The sequence below is a fragment of the Tauraco erythrolophus genome, chromosome 14, assembly GCF_009769465.1.
Source record: "Tauraco erythrolophus isolate bTauEry1 chromosome 14, bTauEry1.pri, whole genome shotgun sequence".
NCBI classification, from domain to species: Eukaryota; Metazoa; Chordata; class Aves; order Musophagiformes; family Musophagidae; genus Tauraco; species Tauraco erythrolophus.
The window spans coordinates 16,060,305-16,084,858 of NC_141478.1; the positions used below are offsets into that span (position 1 = coordinate 16,060,305).

The 24,554-nt window shown below is 40.3% G+C and overlaps 2 protein-coding genes across 4 annotated transcripts in view; one reads left to right on the forward strand and one right to left on the reverse strand.

Annotated features, from left to right (window-relative positions):
- Positions 1-1,137, reverse strand: part of ADAM10 (ADAM metallopeptidase domain 10) — a 50,929-nt gene extending 49,792 nt beyond the window's left edge. For all 3 annotated transcript variants that reach the window (XM_086620199.1, XM_086620198.1, XM_086620197.1), the window contains exon 1: positions 989-1,137. In XM_086620199.1, the coding sequence (XP_086476325.1) occupies positions 989-1,043 (55 nt within the window). In that variant the 5' untranslated portion in view covers positions 1,044-1,137. The remainder of the gene's footprint in view (positions 1-988) is intronic.
- A 2,029-nt stretch (positions 1,138-3,166) lies between these two features.
- The window catches only part of MINDY2 (MINDY lysine 48 deubiquitinase 2), a 32,805-nt gene continuing 11,417 nt past the window's right edge, over positions 3,167-24,554 (forward strand). The window contains exons 1-6 of the mRNA XM_086620090.1: positions 3,167-3,841; positions 12,194-12,251; positions 13,868-13,932; positions 16,827-16,985; positions 17,886-17,988; positions 18,585-18,727. Coding sequence (XP_086476216.1) covers positions 3,167-3,841; positions 12,194-12,251; positions 13,868-13,932; positions 16,827-16,985; positions 17,886-17,988; positions 18,585-18,727 — 1,203 coding nt within the window. The remainder of the gene's footprint in view (positions 3,842-12,193; positions 12,252-13,867; positions 13,933-16,826; positions 16,986-17,885; positions 17,989-18,584; positions 18,728-24,554) is intronic.

The window sequence follows — 24,554 nt, forward strand, 5'->3', positions numbered from 1 at the left end:
ACCCTCAGAAGCCCACCTTTTCCAATGTCTATTCTTGCAAAAATTTGAAACTACCCTGCCACGACTTGACCAACTGAACATTACCGGACACAGTCAAAGAAACTGCCCTACTGGCCTCCCGATGCTGAACGACAACTCGTAACGGGAGCCGTTACGAAGTTACGCGTCCCCCACAAACATAAGAATGTTCTTCTCTGGCCCAGGATGAGGGGAGACCCTCCTTGAAGCTACGGTCACCTTTAGGAAAAACCCGGGCTGTTCTTTGGTTTCCTTAAGCTGGACTTTCCGTCTACCCGTGCTTCCTGGTTTCGGGGACAGGGAAGCGGGCCGCACGGAAGGCGAGGTCGGGGGGAGCGCCCCGCTCCGCGGGCAGCGGGACACCTGCGCGGGCAGCCGCGCCGCCCCCGCGCACTCGGCGCGCAGCTTCCCGGCCCTCCCGGGAGCGGCCGGCGGGGCCCGCCGCCGCCTCTCCCCAGACACCGGCTCCTCGCAGCCCCGTCCGCCGGCGAGGGACAGGGCGGGGAAAGGTAACCAGGAAGCGGCTACCGGGACCGAGACGGAAGTCCTGAGGGACTGAAGCGGAGCCGGCAGCAGGGAGCCGGGAAGGGGAAGGCACAGCCGAGCGCGGAGGGGGAGAGGAGCTGAGGAAGAAAGGAGGGGAGAACAGCTGACTCGCTCCTCGCCGGGGGAAAGTCCCGGGAAAGGGGTGGGGGCGCCGACCGGCCCCAGGCGGCGGGGGGGAAAGCGCGCGGGCAGGATGGTACGGACCGTGCCCGGGAGGGGGCAACGCAAAGGAGAGCCCCGGCCGGCGGCCCAGCCGCGGCCTGCCGCCGGGGTGGTACGGCGCAGCGCCCCGGGGAGCGGGGCCCGCCGCCCCCAGCTCCGAGCCGCGCCACGGCGGAGGGAAGAGGGGAGGGAGGCCGGTAGCCCCAAGCCCAGGCCGTGAGCCAGGGCCCCGCGGGGCCGGGCGGGCCCAGCCGCTCCTCACCTCCGGCGCCCGCCGCACAGGAGCACAGCAGGATTATCGTCCCCGCCAGATCCATCTTCACCGGGCCCAGGCGCCACCACCGCCTATCCACAGCACATCCGCCCCAGTCGGCGCCGGGATGAGGAGGGGCGAGCTCCGCGCCTCGCTCCGCTTTGTGCCCCGCCGCCCCGGGGGACCGTTTACCGCCGGCGGATCGGCTGCGATCGGCGGCTTGCCCCGGCGCCCGGCGGCGCTGCGCTCCGCTCGGCTCCCCGCGCCACGACTTCCTCCGGCCGCCTGCCCCCGCCGGCGCGCCGCCCCGCCCCGCCTCCCTCGCTTCCCTCGCTGCGTGCGGGGGGGCGGAGCGGCGCGTCAGGGACGACGCCCGCCGGCTGCCGCTCCGGCGGGGCGGGGTCGACTCTTCCCGGCTGCTGGTGCCGGCCGCGCCGGGCGAAACTGTGTTTTCTCAGCTGCAAGGCCTGGGCGCGGGTCCCGCCGGAGGCACGGCGGGAGGACCGCCCCAGGCCACCTCCGGCAGCGGAGTTTTTCCCGGGGTTGGCGGCTTCCCAGCTCAGGCAGGTTGGGGCCGCGCCTGCCACAACCCTGGGGCGGGGCGAGGAGAGGCTGCAGCCTCCCGGGCCACTGAAGGGCTGCGCCGAGGCCGAGAGGCGCCGAAATTTGCGTGGGTTTGTGCAAATAGCGTTAGGACCGTTTACCATACACTACATCGGCTGGTTTCCCCTTATCACTTTATCAGGAACACGTTTTTCCTTGCAGAAACCAATTTACTTACCCACTTTTCACGTTTTCTTTTAGGTCACCTATTTTTCTGGATGCTCTATGCATTGTAAAGCATTGCAGTTGTCCCCACTGAACAGGGATTCCTTCATTTTGAGACTGCCCTGAAAAACCATGATTCAAATGTAAAGGAAAATCCTCCAACAAAGATAAAAATGTGAACCATTCAGACAAAATGTTTCATTTCTTGTTTGTTGCTATGCTAATTCTTAACATTCAACTATGCTAACTCAAAGATTTATTTTTTATATTGGGGTTTGCTTCACTGAAAAACTCAGTTTATTTCCATTTGTGCTTTTTCATTCCTATTGCTCTTTCAGAATAATAATAATAAAAAAATCTTCCCCTGCTAATACCGTTAAAAGTTGAAAAAAGTTGTTGCACAAACACGTACACAGAAAGTACGATAGCAATCAATGTACTTCAGATAAGGCTGCTAAAGTTGATGCAACTGTTTATTAAGAGCTCAGATGATACAAATGTAAAACTGCTGAGAGCAGCAAAGAGAAGATAAACTCTTATATTCCCCAAACTGATTTAAAATTTGTGATTAAAAGCAGGTGGTTTCCATAGAGGTAGAAGGAAATAGGTTCATTAGGGCGAAGTCTGAGTAAAACAAGTGTATTTGTTCTTAAATTACCCATTACACTACCCACGGTCATGTTTTTATAATACAGATATCTATCAAACCGGAACAAAAAGCACTAAAAACCTTTAAAAAAGCTGACTGGCTCACTAGCAGCAGAACCGCAACCCGCGCGGTAGCTCCTCCTGCCGCACCTCACCTCAGCGTCCGCGGCCGGGCCGCAGCGAGCGGGGCGCTGCCCCCCGCCCTTCCCGCACAGGCGCGGCCCGGCCCCGCCGGCTTCCTGCCAGACGGGCGGGGAGAGCACCGTTAGGGCCCCGGTAGTGCCTGTCGTTCGCGGCAGCCTCGCGCGCACGGGCCCGGGGGGTGCGCTCCTGCCTGGGGGAAGGGCGCGGGCACCCCCGTCCCCGCCGCTTCAGCAGGGCGCGCTGAGGCGTCCTGCCCTGCCCCGTGGCCCCCGCGCCCCCGCTTCCGGGCTCGCGCGCTCACCGCGCCCTTTCACGCGGATCGCGGGTGCGCGCGCCCCCCCCCCCCGCCCCCCCGACCTGTTCCCCCCGCCCCTTCTGTAACCGCCCGCGCCCCCGCTGGGCTCCCGCCTCCGCCGGCGGGTTGCCCCGCTCCCCGGCCCCGCCCTGGAGGCGCCCCCCCTGCCCTGGGCCCTGCCGTGACCCGCGGCTGCTTCCCCCTCCCGCCCACACGTTCCTGGCGGGGCGGAGCCGTCGCTGCTGTTATGGCGTCTTGGGCGCTGTTGGCGGAGGATCAGCCGCTGCGGTGCCAATAGAGAGCGAAAGCGCCGGGCGGCCGGCGGGCCGGGCATGGAGAGCCTGGCGCAGCCCCCGCCACCTCCGGGCTCGCTGAAGAGGGGCGGCGGGGGCTCTGCCAGCCAGCTCCTCCTGGAAGAGGCGGCGGCAGGCGAGGGCGGCTGCAGGGACGGGCCCGCGGCGGCTGAGGAGGGCGGCGGGCGGCGCAGCCCTTCCCCTCAGCCGGCCCCCGCTCCCGATACGACCCCTCAGGCGGCGTCTCTCTCACGGGCCGCGGAGGACGGCCTGCCGGCGGCGGACGACGCGGGGCTGGCAGTGCCGGAGAGCCCCGGAGCGGCGCCTGCCTCGGAGAGCGGTCCCGCGGGGGCCGGCTCTGGGAGCAGTGGGGCTCCCAGCCCCCCGGGGGAGGAGTCCCGGAGCCTGGACTCGCTGGAGTCCTTCTCCAACCTGCACTCCTGCTGCCCGAGTAGCTCCGAGCTCAACAGCGATGCCGAGGAGGCGGTGGTGGCGGGGGCCGCCTCGGGGGGCCCGGCCCCGGAGCCCGAAGGGGATAGGCCCGCGGCGGGCTCCCAGCTCCTCTCCGCCTCCAAGGAGCGCTTCCCAGGCCAGTCGGTCTATCACATCAAGTGGGTTCGCTGGAAGGAGGAGAACACGCCCGTCATCACCCAGAACGAGAACGGTCCCTGCCCGTTGCTGGCCATCATGAACGTGCTGCTCCTGGCTTGGAAGGTACCGTGCGAGCGGCGCGCCGGGCGCCTCCCGCCGCCGCCATGGCGGGTGCGCGCCGCGCCGGGCGGGCGGTGCCGCCTGGGCAGCGCGGTGACCTGGAGACGCCGGCATCGTCCGGGCTAACGGGGCGTTTCGTGTAGAGCCGAAAGCGTTCGGGGGGCACCTGTGCCAAAACCACGTTAGTGCCCCGCTGGAAGCGTGCGCGGGTTAAGACTCAGACTTCTTCCTGCTGTTAAGCACGCATCTCGCGTAGAGAACTTGGAAGATAAATAATGGCTTGCGGTCTGTTGCTAATGCACTGTTTAGATGCTGCTGTCATATATAGATTTACTTTGTTGTAATCTTGAAATAAAAATCGAGACGATGATTTACTAAACTGAGCAATATATGGTTTGCAGATGTGTGCAGGTTTCTAGTCAGTAAACATTACTATTTATAGCACTGAAAACATAGGCGATGTTTTAGGAAAATAGGTTAGTTTTGTGTAATGAAGTGTATGCAGAATTGTACAAAATACAGATTTGTACAAGTAACCTCCTGAATAATAGGGATACATTCGTAGCATAGATGGTATTCAAATTAAGGAGTAAATCAGGTCATGATCAAGTACAGCTTTGAGACCTGGAAGTTCTCGTGTTCTGGTAGCCATCGTGGATCCGAACTTCCTGTAGTCTTAAAAAAATTGTTTTTAACTTTTAAGCAATTAAAATGTAATGCATAATGTTATTATTAACATTTATGTGTGACAGAAATGTCTGTTGAAGAAGAGCTATGAGGTAGTGTGCGTTGCAGAACAAGGAGGAGGGGGTACTTCTCAAGAAATGCAGGCAATTCAACCCCAAAAGATTGGTGAGCTGATAGAATGGAGTCATAGACTAGGAAAGCTTTGTGGGAATAGTTTTTATGTTGTAGTATCAAGAGAAAGAAGTTTGGTATTGGAGGAGTAGGAGGTTGTTCACAGACATAACGGGTGACATAAGAAAAGGTCAAAATGGAAATAATCTTACAATAATAAATTTGTTTAGAGGAAGGTAACTTTGCAGAAGATTAAGAATTTAATTTTTTTTAGTTATATTTTCTGCACATTTCCTGAACAGAATAGCTCATACATCAAGAGGAAAGCTGTGAGTACAGTGATGTAGATGTTTAGCCATCAGTGAAAGCAGTACAGGAAAGTTGTGTGTGACTTATAAGGTATTGCCTTATGCAGGTTCTGCCACCCTCGAGAAGGTGTGAAGGTTGTCTTAGATTTCAGTATTTGACAATTTCTGTGCTTCCTCTTCAACATCTAGGAGTGAGTGGAGGGCCTTGGAGAACTTATCATTCTTTATCATTCTATTTTAGAAGAAATGGCAAGTTACAGGATTTTCTTTTCCTTTTTAACCTTTTGTTTAATGAAAGCATATAAATGGGACAACACTGTTGTGTTTAAGGTTTTTGGAGGTTCTGTTTCTTAGCATTCTTTCTTTGCCTCCTGAAATATATGATTGCTTTCTTTTGCTGTCCTCTATCCAGAATTTTAACTGACATTCTGCTTTGATCAAATATTGCATAGAATTAAGGTGATATCCGGTTTATATGTAGGTGAAAATCAAAATGCCTTTTGGGAGTGCCCTATCATTTCTTATTCCTAGGATTAGAGGAAGGGTTTTCTATAATTCTGTTTGTTTGTATAACACCTCAGCAGAATTTACATTAGTTGCAGACAGGCAGCTACATTGGTGAAGCTGCCATGACATGGCTTGTTATATATATATGCTTGGGAGTTTTCCTGTTAGTTGATTGTATATTGCCCCTGCTTATAATTGATTTTTTTGATTAATGCCTCTCCAAATTAGCCTTTATTTTCCCCAGTTTATTGTCAAGAACCATGTTGGCATTGTTTGGAGTGGCAAGCTTTATGGCAGCTCATCTGTACATCACTGACAGTAGCTAGCTACATACCAAAGCTAAGGATGGGCATTCATGTTCTTCTCGCTTCTCCTGAACCAAGATGAATGCTAGATTGGGTCAGGTAATTATGATTTGGGAAGAAGGAAGCAGACCAAGAGATGAAAACAGGAGAAAGCAGAGTGAGAATACAATAGTGTGTGTTAGGTGAAAAGAAGCTATGTGGCGGGAAGAAAAAATAGAGTAAGAAGGCGATGAGGAGGGGAAATAAAACTGCAATGGAGAAAAAGAAGGTAAACAGCCAAGTTTTGGGCTCTTTTCCCTATATCGACCACCAACTTTCCTTCTCAGAATTCTGTCCTGACAAGATTGAGAGTTTTGATCATCCTGTAGGTAGGTATGGTCTCAAATAAGATAATATGTGCAAGTGCTCAAAGTGAGAAACAATAGTTACAATACTAGTTTTCATGGACACTTCCCTTTGCATGGCCAATTATGTGCTTTTATTATTGCAGAACGGGAGTGATAACCTTGAGATCCAATACTGTGTTAATAATCAACTGTACTTGTGCAGCAGTGAAAGTTGAAATCACGTAATTGTTTGTGACAAGTGGCATATAATCAATTTGTTTAGAACTAAAATCTTTATTTACTACTTAGTGAGAAGTGGGAAGCCTTCTGAGGGTATGTAGGCGATATTCACATTTATGCCTAAAAACTCAGATTAACGTTTGGATATATTAAGTAGAATATTTCAGTCCCTCAAAATGTAAACTTCTTACCCCACACTAGAGTATTGTTTTAAATTTACTAACAGTTTTGTGACCTTCTGTTTCTGTGTCCCAGTTGCCCCCATTAAAAACAGTTTTTCTGAAAAAGCCCTCACGGAGTAGAGGGAGACTATAGGTAGTTTGTTCATTTGCTTAAAGGATTGTAATGACAGGAAGACTTAAGATGTACTGTACCTTAGGTAAGTGTGCCATATACTCAACAAATTTCCTCCTAGTGGTTAGGAAGATCTGGATCATTAACTGAGCAAGATTCTTCTCTCTTCCTAGTCATTCAGTTTTTATTATGCCTTTTGAAGGTACTTTTGATATTAGTGTTAAGGCCTTTATTTAGGGATACAGGTATAAAGACTGCTTAAAAATAATTGATTTTGTGAGAGTCCTGCATTTCTAGGTTCTTATCTGTGAGGTACTGGTTTGACAATACTTGAGTCTTTTGAAATTCTGAAATAGTAGCCCCCATTGGGACTGCTCAAATTCCTTTTTGATAGTACCAGCTTTTGGAACGAAACTTGCAATAAAACTAGTACTTCTCTTCTATGCACTGCTGAATTTCAAAGGAGTCTGGACATACAACTTTGAGGTGGCAGGGTGTAGAAGCCGTACTTCTAAATGTTACAATTATGAAATCATTGCTTTTCTTTAGAAGTGTTTTTGCGGACTGTATGGAAAAGCTTAACTTGCAGTTTAACCTTTAGGAGATAGAGCTGAGGAGTTCTGCTTAAAAAAGTGTTACAGCAACGTTCTAAGTAAAATGAAAAAAGCAGTATGGTAAGGACTTGAAGAAGTAACTGTTGTGCAAAACAGCGTGGTAACCTGTTTAGGCTTCTGTGATGCAAATGAAAGCAGAAGTAGAGTATTGAAACATTTTAAAATAAGTATGTGGAAGCATAGGTTGTCACTTCTGATGTAGAGTAGCGTAGGATGCTGTCTTTCAGCTTGTGTAACTCTGAAGACTGCGCAATTTTTCCTCAGATCTGTGGCTCACTACATACTTAGGCTTAGCAATGCAAAGCTTGCTTTTCAAAGTATTTTGTGTGACCTGTGTAAGGTGTAGTCCCTGCACCACTTTCTGATAACTTCTGGTATTGCATCAAGTGGTAGTTTTGTGTGGATGTACTCCACAGCAATCAGATGCTAAAAGCTTAATAAGGCTGCCATGTAATTCTGCTCTGTCTTTCTTAGCTAGGATGTGATGTCATGTAGCCAAAGAGCTCAGTGAACCTTAACGCACAGAATTGCACAGAAATTACATATCTGAAATGTCCAGGGAACAGAGAAACAAATTGTTTTGGAATATAAAATAAACCTAAGGGAAAACATAGCATAATACAAATATAAAGAATATTAATATTGTCTTAAAAAGTGAGTGCATATGGAATAGCCTGTCCTTACAGCTTTTTATGTAGGAGAATAATCGCAGTAACATATTTGACAGTCTCTTTAGATCTAGTTTATTCTATCACAGTCCTCTCAATGAACAGAAAGTTTTGGGAGCTGTGTTCCCTACATGCCTAATTTCTGTAACTTTTAGAACTATATGAATTAACTATATAGGTGATTGTAACAATTACGTAAGTAAATGTTATATAACCATTTATGCTTACGTGTATTCAAACTGAATTGTAGTGAAGAGGTAGAGTAAAAAATTTCTAGTTAGAAATTTTTAGTTTTAGGTTTTCATAGAAGTGACCTGGTTTTCAGAGGAGCTGAGTACAGTATGCTCCCGCTGATATCCATTTGATTTGTCAGAGTCTGCAGTGGTAGTGCCTGGTCTGAGGTCTGGCATTGGTCCTTCACACGTGATCTGTTTTTCTTGTTACTGAGCTAAACCTCCTTATGGCCAGAATTTGCACAGATTGCTCAGCTGAGCTTGCTCAGCCTCCAAAGGTGAGCTGCTGATGACTGCTCAGCAGAGGCCTTGGCAGCCTTCCTCCCTGCATCTGTGGGATGAGTTGAGCTTACAGATCGGTACGCCTGTAGCTGTGTGTTTTCCAGAACAGGAAGCCTGCTCTGAGGGGCTGAAGGAAACCTGGTTGAGGGAGGAGATGTTGAGGAGTTTGCATGGAGTATTAATTGGTTTTTGTCAAGGCAAGTTGAAGCTACCGTTACCTCGTGCAGAATGCTGAATTCAGGGGAGTTGCATGTTTTAGATAAACATGTTCTGAGACTCTAAATAATAAGCCATTAGAAATTTGCATAGTCTCTTTCTATATGCCTAGTATTTTCGGAAGCATCGGCTTCTGTTCAGGGCTCTATGACTGAAGTGTTTTTTTAAGCCCTTCTGAAGAGTGGGAGAATACAGTGGAAAAAGTTTTCAAATTAGTATTATGTGGTTTTCTAGTTTGTAGTCTAATGCATAGAAACTGTATCAGTTGTGATAGACAAACTGTTCAATATGAAAATTTGTTTAAAAATCTTGTCTTCTAATTACAAAGGTGGTTCAACGATACCTCACGTGGTAGTTGGGTGAGAAATATTTAGTTTCCCACTCCTGAGATTGAGAGGGAAAACAGAATAAAAATTAGCTAAAGGAAGAGAAATCAGGGCTAAAGACCAGGACACTGCAATAGAGGAGAACAGGAAATGGGTGGGAGGTGAGGAAGCGCGTTTTTCCTAAAATGTAAAATTAACGTCAAGTGTAACAACTAAGCATTAAAACCTATTGACAAAATTTGTCCCTCCAAATAATAGATTGTTGTGGACAACAGCAGTTTTCCCTACCATTGCTTACATTGTTTTCTTCTGTTGAGTTATGTGGAGAATGGCTTTGGTTCTGTTTCAATTTTCTCTCTCCCTTAAGTTTTAAGGTGTTGTTCTTTCCCGTTTCCTCTTTGTTGTACGTTTCCTGTAACTTCAGTGCTTGCAGTGAAGCTCTGAACAGTTAGGAAACGTTATGTCCTCTCTCTGTATCTCTGTTCGGAAGTACTTACATGTGTTGGAACGCCATTAGCCCACTTTGAAGATGTGATCAAGGTCCCACAAAACATGCCAGCTCTAAAATTATGCTGTGAAGTAATCCACTAACTTTGTTTAGCATTTAATTAAACAATTACTTTTGAGATTTAGCTTATTAAAGTATCTGACTATGAGACTTTCTGCAGATGATTAAAACTACTTTGCTTCTGTTCTGCAGTAAAAAAAACCCGAACTGCTTAGCATTAAAGTTGTGAGAGAAAATTCAAATTGTTAACCAGTGATACAAATAATACATCCTGCAATCCATAAAGTCTGAAACATTAATACGTTTATGCCACAAGTACATAGAGCTCAGAGGTAGGTAACCCATGTAGTTATCCTTTACAGCTGCTGTTTGTAGTGTAGGCATGCTTCTAGATTCCCACATGTGGTGCAGAGCAGAAACCCTGAGCAATGCTGGCTGAGCTGATATGAATGGTTTTAACTAAATAATAGAAAAAGCTAGATTCAGTCCTGAAAGAATCACCACAGTACTCCTGCTAATAGTTGAGGGGGCAATGGGAATTTTCCTTCAATATTATACTGGCACATCTGTACTGTTTCCAGAAGCACTTCATGCATAGCTAGCGTTAAGTAATTCTGTTCTCTGCTATTACATTGATGTGCCTTAGGACCCCTAATGAACGAGGCCCGATGCAGGGGTGTGCAGAGCTGACATTTGCTAAGGCTTGAATGCTGCGGTTCAGAACTGGAAGTTTAAGAATTGACTTTTTGAACCTGTAGTCCCATTATTTATGTAGCACAATGTACTATATTTATGTGAATACTCAATGTGGTTATTATGAACAGAATCAAAGGTTATGAAAACCTTTAACTTACAGAATGTTAGTGAAAGAGAAGTTTTGGGAAGAGGTTAAGAAATTTTTTAAGTTATGATCAGTTTTCACTCCTTTAAAAGGTGTTTTCAAAAATTCATGTGCCTGTGCATTCATGACTGATTTTTCTTCTTGTTTACTTCATATCATTTTAAGTTGTTTTTTTTTAATAAGCAGAACTAATTAAGCCGTCTTTCTTATGAAGTTATGCTTCACGAATTTTCTACTTTACTAACAGTTTATACTTTTGTTCCCTTCCTTCCCCAGATCCCTGACAGTACTGTCAGCTTCTTTCCATGTCTGCCATCTTCGAGTTGATCAATGTGCGCCATATGCTGTGTGGCCAACTCTGACCTAAGCATGGACGTATTAACTTGGCACTCTTTCTTCTTCCAAATTTAATGAAACTTCTTGTAAATTCATGTATTTAACACATTTGCCTTTTGTCAAATTAGGACTAAAATCAGCAGTGAGAGAGATCTAGTCAAATCACACCTTATTTTCTCTGGAAAGCTATTAAAATAGCTTAGTTTACAGACTGGGAAGAAAACCCTCTGTTTCACATTGTGAACAGTGTAGTATGTGTGCTACACTGTATTTCTGAGTTTGGGATGCTGCATCAAAGGCTTTATATGTGTTGGTTTTCCATCTTGTGGCTTTCTACTTCCTTCTTCCTCTCCACAACCAGCAAAGTAGTTGGAGCCTATTAAATCTTAAGTGTGAGTTAAAAATCTCACATCATGTCTTTATGTTTGTGTCAAGAAAAACAATGATCAGTGTTGAGGAACTTTATTTAAAAATTCTTAATAAAATAAATACCAGACTTTCTAGACTTCCAGTGGCAAGATGTTGAAGACAGATAGGATGGCAAGATCAAAAACTGAAGAGAAAGCTTAAAAACAAACACAAAAAAATCCCACCAAACCTTAGAAAAATGAAATTCATATTTATGCAGTGAAAAATTGAGCACGCTGTTGTTAAAGACAATACACTCCTATGGTATTCCTTCAGATTACCGGAAGCATGCCTTTGTGTGTGTTGGTGCTTTGGCTGTTGTTGCAGGGAGATATGTAAATGGAAGTGGGCAACGAAAACATTTCCCAGGATGCTGGATGGTGAGGACGAATATCTAGGAAGCTTTTGGCTCTGGCTGCTGCCAAAGTGGTTGGTTTTAGGAGGTGATGAAGACAGGGAATAGGTCAAGGGAGAGGGGAACAGAAGCTTCACCACAGAGTTCCGTGCGTCCAGTCTCCTCTGTACAGACTTAAACCAAACTCTTGAAACGTGAGCGTGGGATGGAGAGGCTGGGAGGTCATTTCCTTTTACCCGCATGAGTCTTGCCTTCCCTGTCCCAGCAGCTGCTGCCACCAGATTCTCTACAGCCTCTTGTCTGTATACAGAAACTTCTGGACTCAGAAGTTAACTTAAGACTCAGTTAAGAGTTATAATGAAGGCAGGGAGTCAAAGACTTTGCTGAATAAGGTGAAGTGTTCTTCACTTAGTGTGGCTACGGTTTCGTTGTCTGTTCATCCTGGGTGCTTGCAGCTGATGTAGTGTAGTGAGTGGTGTGAACTCCTATGAAGTCGAGGAGGATGCTGGTGAAATGTTTTGGTGGGAGTAGGGAGCGCTACGCAGAGAGCTGCAAGTGAGAGAAAGTACTCTGTGCATGTGTTTTTTCTGAAAACCAAAGTGCCTTTTTTAATCTCTTCTTGTAGCTGTTATTTATTAGAGGTCTTGGAAAGGTTCTTGGTCCCAGTATGCTAACGCTTTTAAATCAGTGAGGCAAACGTCATCAGAAGACTTATGTTTATAAATACCTTATTGATACTTTCTAAATTGTATTTTGACATTTTAAAGAGAATATATTTTTACTTTCACAGATTAAACTGCCACCTATGATGGAAATCATAACGGCTGAACAGCTGATGGAATACTTAGGTTAGTAATTACAATAAATGGTTGTCAATTATATATTATACTTAGTAGTGAGTAGTAGTATAGAGGGACTTTTATTCATTTAGTATTTTATTCAGCTTTACTTGAACGCATGCTTCAAGAAAACTACTTATGGTATTCGGTTACTCATGCTTTTCCTTAACTGCATTTAGAAGTTTTCTGTACTGCTTTCCTAAGTGGTTAGTCTAGTGATGCAGTTGGTATGGTTTAGTACACCAGCATGTTGGTAGATTTAAACTTATTCATATCTCTTATATTGTTGTTTTGTTACAGCTGACAGAACATAGTAAATTAACAGCACCTTTAATTGTCTGCAGTAACTCTAATCTTTGGCAATATGACCCAATTAAAATTGCAGGAAAAAATTAATTTAGTCATCACAGTGGTTGGGGTCTCATTTGCAGGCACTACTCTGTTATAAGATTCAGTCCTCAGCAAAACTGCAGCTGTTTCCATCTGACAAGTCTGTAACTTCAGTAGCCCAGGATGAGCCAGGTGTTAAAAGTGCAGTTGCAATAGTACTTAAGCTACATGTATCACAGTTCTTTCCCTTTGTAGCCTAGCAAATATAAAACATTTGAGCTTAATAGACAGATGAGATTTTTCTTTAGCAGGAGAAAAAAAAAAACTTACTGTGTTTTCTGTTCTTTTTAAAAGCATATTGCTGAATCTTTCAGCAGAGGAAAAAAGTTAATGACATAATTTCCAAAAAAATAAGTCTTGTCTAAACATTTCTTCTAATTGTATTGATAGATTAATGCTGTCTGAAGTCACTGCATAATGACAGTTGGCTAAATGTGTGTATTCTTTCTTGAAGGCATGTATTAGCTTCTGGAATTATCTTATTAAATTGAATAACAAAAGTACCTTCTCAAATTATTTAGGTTCCTGTTCAGTCAACAGGATTAGCAGTTGCCAAACCATTCTTCTACAGCTTAGAAAAAAAAAAAAAAAGCCCTTCAACCGCTTTGAACAATCTTAACTTAAAAGATTGTGAATTGGGAAACCTGTAATGATGAATAGAAAAATTTTTCATTGAAATCTGAAAAATTTAACAGGCAGTTCATGGATACTAGTCACTAAAAAGTTACAAGTCTTGAACCCTGTTGTGTTGATTAACTGATTAATTACCTTTGTGTTGTGTAGACATACATGCCTTTCAGAATTATTGGTATATGAGAACTTATGCCAAAATATTCATAGTATTAGTTAGGATAAGTGGTTGCATTTTTAAGTTGTGTTATGCAATTGCATATCTTAATGTGAACAGTTTGACCTTTTTACATTTTTTAAGTTGAGGCACAGAGAGGTAAATCCTGAATAATTAAAAGATTGGTATGATACCTCAAGAGATTATGAAATGCTGCTTTAGTAACAACATTGGCCATTTTAATTCTTAATATGATCTTAGTATGTGTTTTATGTGCATATTTTATTCCATGATTATAATTCAGGTTATAAAACAATGTGATCTCATTAATTTGATATAAAACTTCAGTGGTGGTATTTATGATCAGTCAGCTTCAGTCAGAAATGTTCGTAAAAATGTTGAAGCTTTCAGTGTGGAATAAACTTAATTTTATTCTTGTTTTTTTTAGGAGACTATATTCTTGATGCAAAACCTAGGGAGATATCTGAAATTCAGCGTCTAAATTATGAGCAGGTAAGGAGCTGCTCCTAAAATACAATGCTTATGTCCGAAGGAACTAAAACTTTTTTTCACCTAAGGTTTATCATCTTGTGAAAAACCAGAAAAAACATTTTTGTAGTTAGTTTTTCCTTTTTCTAGGCTTGGTGTGGAGTATTTAGAAATACTTCCTGTTAATGAAGGAAGCTCTTTCTATTTATTATTAGGTCACCTTTTCTTGCTCTTGTTTGTTGAAAACCAAATCAAGTATCTTGGGATAGTTGAAATTAGAATGAAGACTGAATGTGGATTCTTTTAATAATAACCCAAGATATGACTTGTATCAAATTATATGAATTCTTTTTGTAATAACAAAATTAGCTATGTTTTTCCATAAAATTCTATGCTCTAGAAGATTATAGCTATAATCAACTCACAGGAGGGTGATGAAAGCTATACCTATTTAAAATACAACCTCGGCTTTCTTGTGCTCAGATACACGGGTTTACTATGTAAATGTCACAAACTTTTTCCTTAAATAATTAACTGTACAATTTTAAGTTGTTAAAATAAATAAAATAAAAAACATTCTAAAATAAAAGTAAATTGTTCTAAATGTACTTGTAGATGCATGGATGTTATCACGAGAGAGAAAAAGAAACTAATTAGGCAACTGAGTCTTACAAAATAATTACTTTTGAGAAGTATCAGAACTAAGTCTTGGTGTTAATCATCCACAGTTAACGTTCTTTACCTAAACAAATACATTTTCTTTTTATATAAGAAACTCAAGTAAATTTTTTGGACAGGTGGATTTGTAGTGTTTGATTTTGGTATAATTTCAACATCATGACAAGATATTAATTTCAGCTGTGACTTTCTTAAATCCCCTACTTGAGGGATTTAATTAAATATTTGAATGAAAGCTGGATTGGAAAAAAAAAAAAGCACAAGTTCTAATGCACAAATTTAAGAACAAGTTGCCCAGGGAGGTTGTGGGGTGTCCATCCTTGGAGATATTCAAAAGCTGTCTGGACATGGTTCTGGGCAACTGTTTTTCGGTGGCCCTACTTAAGCAGCCGACATGGACCAGATGACTTCCAGAGGTCTCTTCCAAGCTCAACTGTTCTGTATATTTATATCCTTGCTTATTTACATTCATTTTTTTAGGAGCGTGTAGCATTGAAGGTGTGGAAATAGCCAAAATAGAAATAATACTTTTCCAATTGTAGTGAGAAACTTCTGCAGTTTTCTGGACAGTTTGATCTATTTCTGCTTTGTTTACAAAGTAAGCGTTACAAAATAAATGCAACTAATGTCTGTAGATGCATGATCTGAATTTGTGGGTGGCTAGTGCCGAATTGCTAGACTTTCTTCCTATTCATTTAGCAGAGTAAGAGAGTGTAGCATTATTTCTTCCAGAACACCTCTTGACAGTTTTTGTGCTTGATATCTGGTCCATACTAATGAAATGCACTTCTTAAGTAAGGTGTTTTGGTTTGTGGTTATAACAATAAAAACTTTAAAAAATAAAAAAAAACCTCAGAGTCACATCATGAAAATTACTTACAAATCTTGCTAAATTCTGAATCTTGTGACATAGCAAAATATTTAAAAGGATGAAGCAACATGTAGTAAAGTAGTGGGAGTTGTCGCCTTCCTGGTAGTTTTACACAACAGTGCACTTAAAGGGCTACAAGCAGTAAAATTCTCTCATTCTAGCAACCACTCTCAAGTGCAGATACTGGATAATGATCATGACAGTGTTTTATAGCTATGCTTTATCAAGTAGTTCGTAAGCTTTTCTGTGTGAGCTTCAACTCTTCCGAGAGCTTCCCAGGTTTAAAGCTGCCTAGTAACAAGGAAGTATGTCTGTTTATAAATTCACTTCAGGAGTTTTCAAAAGTTGCATCTAAATTGAAATTACTCAAAGTAGGAACAGGCTTATTGTCCTACTGTCATTGTATTTAAAAAAAAAAAAAAAGTAACTTTAAACTTGCAAACCAGGAAGAGCAGTATCTTAATTCCTTCAGCTAAAATCCCGAGGTTGGTGAACTTGAGATTTTTGCTACATGCTTTAATGAAACCATGCTGTTGCATGTGTAAAGCATTGTTCAACGATCTGTAGGCAAGACTCTTTTACATATATACGTCTGCTTACACAATTTTGACATGCAAGTTTTGGGTTAGAATTCTGTTGCATGCTGAGCGACGTCTAAAACTTCTTCCAAGATCTAGGTAACATTCATCTTTCCAACAGATGCAAAACTGCTTAGAATTGGATCATGAAGTATTGAATGATGTAGCTACTTCACTTAGCATGTTTACTTAGTGTTGTATGTTTTAATTGGTACATTCTTTACAATACTAAGTTGTAATACGCATGGACTGATTTCTTTAACTGCCTTCTTAAAAATAGTAAGGTCTGCCTTACTTTCTAGCATACAGGCTTGTGTTGGCATCCTGCTCTGCCTATTAATGCGTGCACTAACGTGCTGCAGAACAGAATGTTCAAGTTAATGTATTGCCTATGTTATCGTTCAATAGATCCAGTTATTTGTAATTCTCCTGCATTTCAGCAAGTTGCTTTTAATTTGATAAAGTAACTCATCAGCATGTGCCCCACCTATGCCTTGTTAGCCTGCCTGGCTCTTAAAGGGTTTTCTCATTATGCGTCCTTTATAGTAAGCCATCGTTATTCTGATTTTTGTCTTCCCTTATTGATTCCATTAGTTGTGGTTCTTGCTAATAACTGTCTTATCATTAAAGGACAACAACACAGAGGCAACTGTCTGTAACAATCAGTAGTTTTAGTCTGTGAATCTTTTCTATCTCCATTTCCTTTCCAATCTGCGTTTTTGGGTTTTGTCATGCTTTTTTTTTTCCCATTGTTGCAATCTTGAATTGTTTTTTTTTCTTTCTGCTGCCAGAATATGAGTGATGCAATGGCGATTCTACATAAGTTACAGACGGGTCTGGATGTTAATGTGAAATTTACAGGTGTGCGAGTATTTGAATACACACCTGAATGCATAGTGTTTGATCTTCTTGATATCCCCTTGTACCATGGATGGTTAGTGGACCCTCAGGTAACTTACTTTTAACTTCTGTTTGAATTATTGAAATTCTGAATTTTATTGGGGGGAGGGGAGATGCTTCAGAATTTTAACTGGAGTCAATAATAATGATTATTTTTTTAAAATCTAGACAGGAATATTGGATTTTCTTCAGAGGAAGAGTGAATACAGACCGTACATGTGTGTTTTTTAGTGTGGTAATTTTGCAGAGACTAGGTCTGTAGTCAAGCTAACTTTCAAAACTTACGCTGAATTCATGACTGTGTAAATGAGAATTGTTCTGAGAGAGGCAGGAACTTGCCAGATATGGTGTCCCAGTCACTGTTTTTGAAAGCTTGTTAGAGAACACTTGGAAGGAATGCAAGGTTACTTTCCTCCTTTCTTTAATTCTGATTTACTAGTCACTGCTTTTGAGAACTGAGGATGTTAGAACCAATTAGAACTGCATCTTCAACAACCATATAACTTATTTTTAATGATATTATTTAATAAACAGTAAATTTACTTAGGGGGAAACTGATGGATTTGGCTGGGACAATCTGCCTCAATTCTTTTTTTTCTTTTTCTTTTCGTGCCTTATTCTTGAAAGTTGCTGTTTTCTTATCCCTTTGGACTTGCCTCATCCCACCCTGCCCTGCCCAACTGATGCCCTGTTTTCTCCTCTGTCTGCTTTAGCAACAGCTTTGGATGTTTAGCATTAACTTCACGATTTAAAATGGGATCTGAGACTACAAAACATGTAACAGTCTGGGCTAAAACTTATTGACCTGGTATTTTTAGGGAGATAGATAATGTCCTCTTTTTGTTGAAACTCTTCTTATTTTCTTATTCATAATTGCCATAGGCTTACAGTTGTGTTCTGTTCTCCACAGAGGTAAGTTCTGTTTTGTATGTTTTTCCTTCCTGCTCCAGGTTGCTGACATAGTAAAAGCAGTTGGTAACTGCAGTTACAATCAGCTAGTGGAGAAGATAATTTCTTGTAAACAGTCAGACAACAGCGAACTGGTTAGTGAAGGTGGGTAACTTTTTTCTATGCTTTATCAAAGTATCTACCCTATCAAATCTTAGTTACATGTTTTGTGCGTGGATCTTAGTATGTACAGGTACAAGCGTGAAGATCTGCATTCTGTCTGCTCAACCTCTTTCCCTGGGCAGACAGACAGCATTGTGCTTGTCTTCTAAACTTCTTTGATGCAATTTCCAAACCAAGGATCAGCCTCATTCTCTTAATCTTTTAAATATACTTTTCAGAAAGCTGGAGAGAACTTTCTTTTATGAGAAGGTATTATGGGCAGCATTCAGATTTCAACTTGGCTATATGTCTCATATAATTAGAACATGAATTACATACTACATGATGACAAGGAAGAAAAAAATCAGTAGTGTTAGAAGTGGGTATAGCATTTCTGAACATGAGAGGGTTGTCTACAATGCTGAGGTTTTAGAACTTTCAACTCATTTTCCCTTCTCTGAATGTGTTCCCTTAGACTTGGGGTAGTAGCGGGGCATCTTAGTAGGGAGGAGATAGGAACAATATTGCCATTGTAACCAGGTTTTATATATTAGGAAGTATATAATAGACACGCATAACAGTATGTATTGCTTTTGTAGGATTTGTCGCTGAGCAATTTCTAAATAACACAGCTACACAGCTGACATACCATGGACTGTGTGAGTTAACTTCAGCTGTCCAGGAGGGAGAGCTTTGCGTGTTTTTCAGGAACAACCATTTTAGCACCATGACCAAATACAAGGTATAATCAATGTTGTTGTCTTTACCGTTGTGGTTTGCATTCTCATTTCAAAACAAATTTTGTTTTTTCCAGTCTTGAAATAGAAATAAACTCCATTTTTTTGTTATATGTAAGTACAGCTTATGATGAATGTAAGGTCTGTAGCAAATGTTACTTCTGAAGTATTGATTACAGTGTTGTAGATATCAGGTTCCATTATAACTTCATATCTTCTTGTAGCTCATCCCCTTATGTTCAGTTTCCTCCTTGTGTTAACTCCTTTTGTGGTTATGTATAAAGACATACGTTTCTTACATGGCTTAAATTTACTTGCCATTTGTGATTGGCAATAGTAACGTTAACAAATTTATTTAATTTATTGTTTCTGAGGATATAAAACTTTGCTTTACATTTGGGCCAGTAGATGAGTAGCTCCATCATGGTGTTCAGAATACCGAACATTTGCAGAAGTTGAGATGAGCTACAATGTCAGTTCCTTTTGTTAGGGAAGAGGTTATTTTTTTTAATCTGAAACTGGGGAAGCCAAATGGTGAGAATTGTGAAAGGAGCATTTCAGGATATGAAAAGCAACTGACAACTTGGTTAATGCTTATGGGACTCCTTCCTCTGTGGAATGGAGAATCTGGCTTGGCAAGTTTACAATCGTTTATGAAGCATCTTTGTTCTAATACAGCTTAGTAAAGGCAAGGATGATAGCATATTTTTATGTGTCTGATTTGAGCAGAAAAGGGCATGATCAAATTATCTCCTAAGATTTAATCATTCCCTTGTCTTCGCTGAAGTAAACTTTTCATTGGCTTACAATGTCAAATCATACTTAGTTAGACGTTTCTCTCAAACATACGTATGAGTTTTTACCTTTGTATAGAACTCTTGAAATTTTATTTGTTATCTGTTATTAAATAAAAGACTTTAATTTCATGTACACTTGCATTTGTGAAAAATAGTAATAAATGCAAAAGAAGGAGGAATGTAACATACAAAAACATTAAGGAACCACTGTTTTTGCCATTGTTATGTGGTAATGTCATATACCTCATGTGAATGACACTAACTTTTCCATTTGGTAGAACTAATCCTTTTTTCTCCCTCTGTTAATTTTGACTGTCAATACTTATCTTTAGCATTTTGAATAACTACTGATAAGCTGAGCTAAAGTTCTGAATAGTCCTGATAACTAATTACTAACTCTACAAACGGGTAACACATTTGGTTTTCTAATAGCTCTTTAGAGCACAACGAAGATTTGTTTTAAATCTATATACAGTGATATTCTCTTAAAGCAGTAGGACAGATAAAAGGATCTTTATCCTCTCTTCTTCTGTTTAAAAATAATTAAAAAAAAAGCTATGGAATAAATTTGTTTATGGTCAAGACTATAATTTTTTGTTTCTTGATGAAGCTCGTTTATGTGACAATTTAAAGAGGTATAGTTTTGCTTCTCACCATTTTTCTAAATTTAGCTCAGGTGATCGTAGTTTGTCATGTAAGCCTGTACATTGTTTATGGTTGCTTTTATTACGGGAAAAAATACCCAACCTCAAAATAATTTGCTTTTAAAAAGAAAATGCTAAGTAGAAGTACAGATGCACTTTTACCTAGAGGTGCGGGAAACCTTTGTTTAAAGGATATTCCAGGTAAAATACTTAAATCCTCCAGGAAATCATTATTTTTCTGCTATAATTGAAACTTTTAAAATACAAAATAGTCCTTGTATGAAATACAGTCAATGAGTATCTCTTTGACCTTGTGAATTATCAATGCAGAATTTTGTTTGCAGAATATAGATTGTCATCTTCTGCAGCCCAGTATTTAAAGGCCAAAACCTGATACGTGTTTGTCAGTGCTTTATCCACTTTATACTTGTAAACATATACTTGTCGCTTGAGATCCTTTTTCCTTAAAAAAAATCAAATGCAACAATTCAATGAACTATAACCAATGTTAACAATATAGAACAGGTTAACCCAACGCGTGAAAAATCTGTGTCTGACTGTAAGAACTAAATCCAAGTCCTAAGGAATATTACGTTAAAATATTTGAAGAATAGTATTACTTGTTAGTTAAGTGTTTAAGCTTTACTGCTTCTAAGTCACTATGGTTTTAATCTTGTCCTTTTGAGAAGTCTTAGACTTCTGAAATGCTAAGTTTTGGTATATGGGTCATTATTCTTGTGTTTCATAGTCATTATGGTGACCTCACTTGCAACTACTGTTCAATTTCCGTATTATCTACAAGCTTCGGGTTCCTAGGGTTGTCACTTTTAAACAGTGTTGTTCATTTTGCCTTGGATCTTTGGTGAGTGGTACATTACAAAATATGAGATACCAAGAAACTCTTGTGATACAGACAAATTCTTTATTTATTTATTTTTAAAACTGAGCAGTAACCTTTCTGTGTGCTTCTAACCTACCTAGCTATTTACAATCGCTATCTGAATAGGTATTCTTTCATATCAAGGAAGTCAGAAATAGACTTGACTTGGGCTTTTAGCCAAGATTAGCTATCCAAAAATCTTTGGACCTCCGGGATACTCAAATGAGTGCCAAATGCATTGTTGTCACAGAGTTGAGATTTTTCAACTGCTTTACTCTTTCTTTTTACTAGGTTTAATGCTAGCTCTGCAGATTTTTAATGGAGTTTCTTTTACTTCATGGCTTGAGCAGTAGTCAGCAGGATTATGGAGAAAAGTCCATCAATTAGGAAAACTGAAGACGCAACATATGCCAGAGAAAATGAAGGTGTAGAACTTTTAGGGCAAGAGCTATACAATTTATTTGTCTTTCTCTAATATTGCCCTACCCCCTTCTCCCTCCAAACCAATATATGGAAACATCCAAACGAAACAGTTATGGAGTCAAACAAAAGGGAATTATACATATAATAAAAGGTATATACATAAAATAAAATTGGTTTATTTTTAGAAACATTTACACTTTGAATAATTAGCAAGAATTTATAATGAAAATCCCTTAGGTATGTTAGGCTGTTTAAGTATCACTCTAATGAAGCCAATATTTAAACTTTTATTTGGAAGCCTTCGTGTCTAGCTCATACAGTGACTTGTACGCTGGGGGTATTTCTTAAGTTCAGTGGAGTTTTTTGAGGCTAATGTTTTAGTGAAAGGACGTGGATTTCGGTGCGTTATATTTCAAAGTAGAATGTAGGCTGATCTTAACTGCGCTTACTGGAGGAAAGAAGAAAAAAAAGATCACTAAGCATTTTCAAAGAAAATGCAGAAACTTGTTCCAAGCTCATTCATCAATTGAAGAAATTTTAAAGTTCAACATATCAGTTTTTCCAACAAAATAGACAAACCTGAATAGCCTTAATTCTGTTCTATATTGGTGCCGCATGTGATTGATCCATTTTCAATATTTGTGGTGCTTGGTTCAACGGTTTTATTTTTTTATATATTTAATTTGTTTTGTATTAAATTTTTATATCTTTAATTTAATTTGTATTAAACTTCTTTCCACATCCCATCTGGTGAGCTTATTTTAGAGATAATAGATATTTTCTTTTTTTTAATACGTTATATATGCATTTATCTGTCATTCCTTAATAAGGGATAATCTTGTGGATATTTTAGAGCAGAAATGGGAGAGGTGGAGAATGGTAACATCTTTTGTGCATGTGATTTGAACTTCCTGTTTAAGACTCTGTTACAAAGAGTTTGCAGTCTTTATTGCAGTATCAATTTAAAAATAGAAGATTTACTAACACTGACAACACTTTACCCAATTATACTGACTTTAGAGTGACTTTCCACTGTCAGATCAAAGGATCTTTGCTTTGGTTTTGGATTGCTTATTTTAGAGGGCTGTTTTACTGAAATGAGTTATGTAAAAGTGTGAATAAATAGTGCAGTATTCTGAATGCCTGTATCTTTGCTTTGAAAACTTTTTCATAGGCTGCTGTTGCAAGATGTTGCATAGTGGCAAGAACTCCTTGGAAACATTGGGCATATTAGTGCCCAACTAGTATTATTGTTAGCCTGGTTACTCTACTCATGCTTCCTTTCTCTAGTGTCTACAGACGCTTTGTCCAGTGTCTCTATTGAGTCTGACTTTATTTGTTGTTTTTTTTTTGCATGGATAGTAAGGAGATTTTTAAGGAAGGGAACTCGAGTGACTCTTCACAAACCTGACTTTCTTTTTAATATTACTTGTTACTACCTAAACAATAATAAGTTGGGTTTTTTTACTCTTAAGTGCTTCTTGCAAGATCAGAAATAGAATGGTTAGAACATAGATACATGATATCCTCCTAATCTATACGTGGTATAGACTAGGGGGATATCAGTGCTGTTACATACTGTAGGCAAAAGCTTATTAACAGTCTCTGCTAGCAGATATTTAAAAGGCGTTTCTACACTGGTTATAGGGATGAAGATAGTACTTTGGGCTTTGAGCTGGACAATAACAGGTGAGAAGTTGTATTACAGCATTTTTAAAAATATTTGTTATTTAAAAAAAGAATATTTGACTTATGAACAAGAGAAAAAGCAAAAGAGGGAAACTTTAGTTCACCATCACTGTATTTCAAAAGATCTGTTACTGTTTTGAAATATTCCAATTTAATTTAATATATGGATGCTTCTAAATGGTTAATCTTCAGACAGGTAACTACTGTGCTATTTTTACATATCTTTGGAATTCCTGACTCTGGGAATAAGCGTTAAACGAAAAGGGCTCATTCAATAGTAATTTTTCAGTTTTAGATACAACATTCACTTTAAAATAATGGAAGTTGACACGTAAAGTAACAATAGTTGAAGAATGGTGGCAATGACTTTTTTCAGAAATTACTATGAAAAGTTTTGAAATAATCTTCCTCTAAAGACTTCAGTGTGTTTGGTTTTCCTTAAAGCTGCTGAGTTGATGTCACAATGTAATTGTGAAGATTCACAGATCAAATTTCGGAATAGACCATCAGTTCAATTATAATTTCTTTACTCAGTTTATATTATTCAATATAGTTTGGAATAATTTTTTACTATTCCTCTTCTGGAAATTGAAAGAAATTTGCATAATACAATGCGTTGTCATTTTTGAGTATTAGAATCATGTTTATGTTTATAGAAAAAATATGTAACATTTAAAAAAAAATAATCATTGCATATAAAAGAAAAGCAAATATGGCAATTCTTTAATATATTAGACATCTGTCGAAGTATGGTGAGTGTTAGTTAATAATGGCAGTTCAGTTACCAGATTCTTAATCTCTTTCACTATTATTTGTCCATTTGCCCAAGTAGTCGTTTGTTCTACTTCTGTCCCTTTAATTGCATATTAATGGTCTTGGCTCATGTGATTATACAGTAATCATTTTCAGCAGTTAAAGATGTGATTATTTTTTTTGCCTTTGCTTTTCATTACACAGATAATAAATACATCAAATGATAATTCCCTAGATCAAGGAAAAACAGGACTGTAAAGAGGGGATCAGTTTGGTAAGAATATCTTAGTTCAGTTGGAACATTTTTCCCACTGACGTGACTGTAATACAACCTATTTTCTTTACTGAAAAGTAACAAGACACTGACCTGTTTGGATTTTTAAGTATGTGTGTTGTAATTATGTTTTCTAGTTTATAAATGTTGGGTTTCTCATTCAGAACTCAACACAGGCTTTTATTCAAATACAAAGTATATTTCATAGCAATAATTACACTTTTTCCTTGGCTGTTTAAGATGATGTCCGAGTTTGACATAGTAGAGGCAAAGTATATAACTTCTTTAAAACGTGTTTAAATATTTTTCATTTATTAGTAAGCATACAGTTTTTATTCTGAGGGTTACTCTGTTGAATCAAATGGTATATAA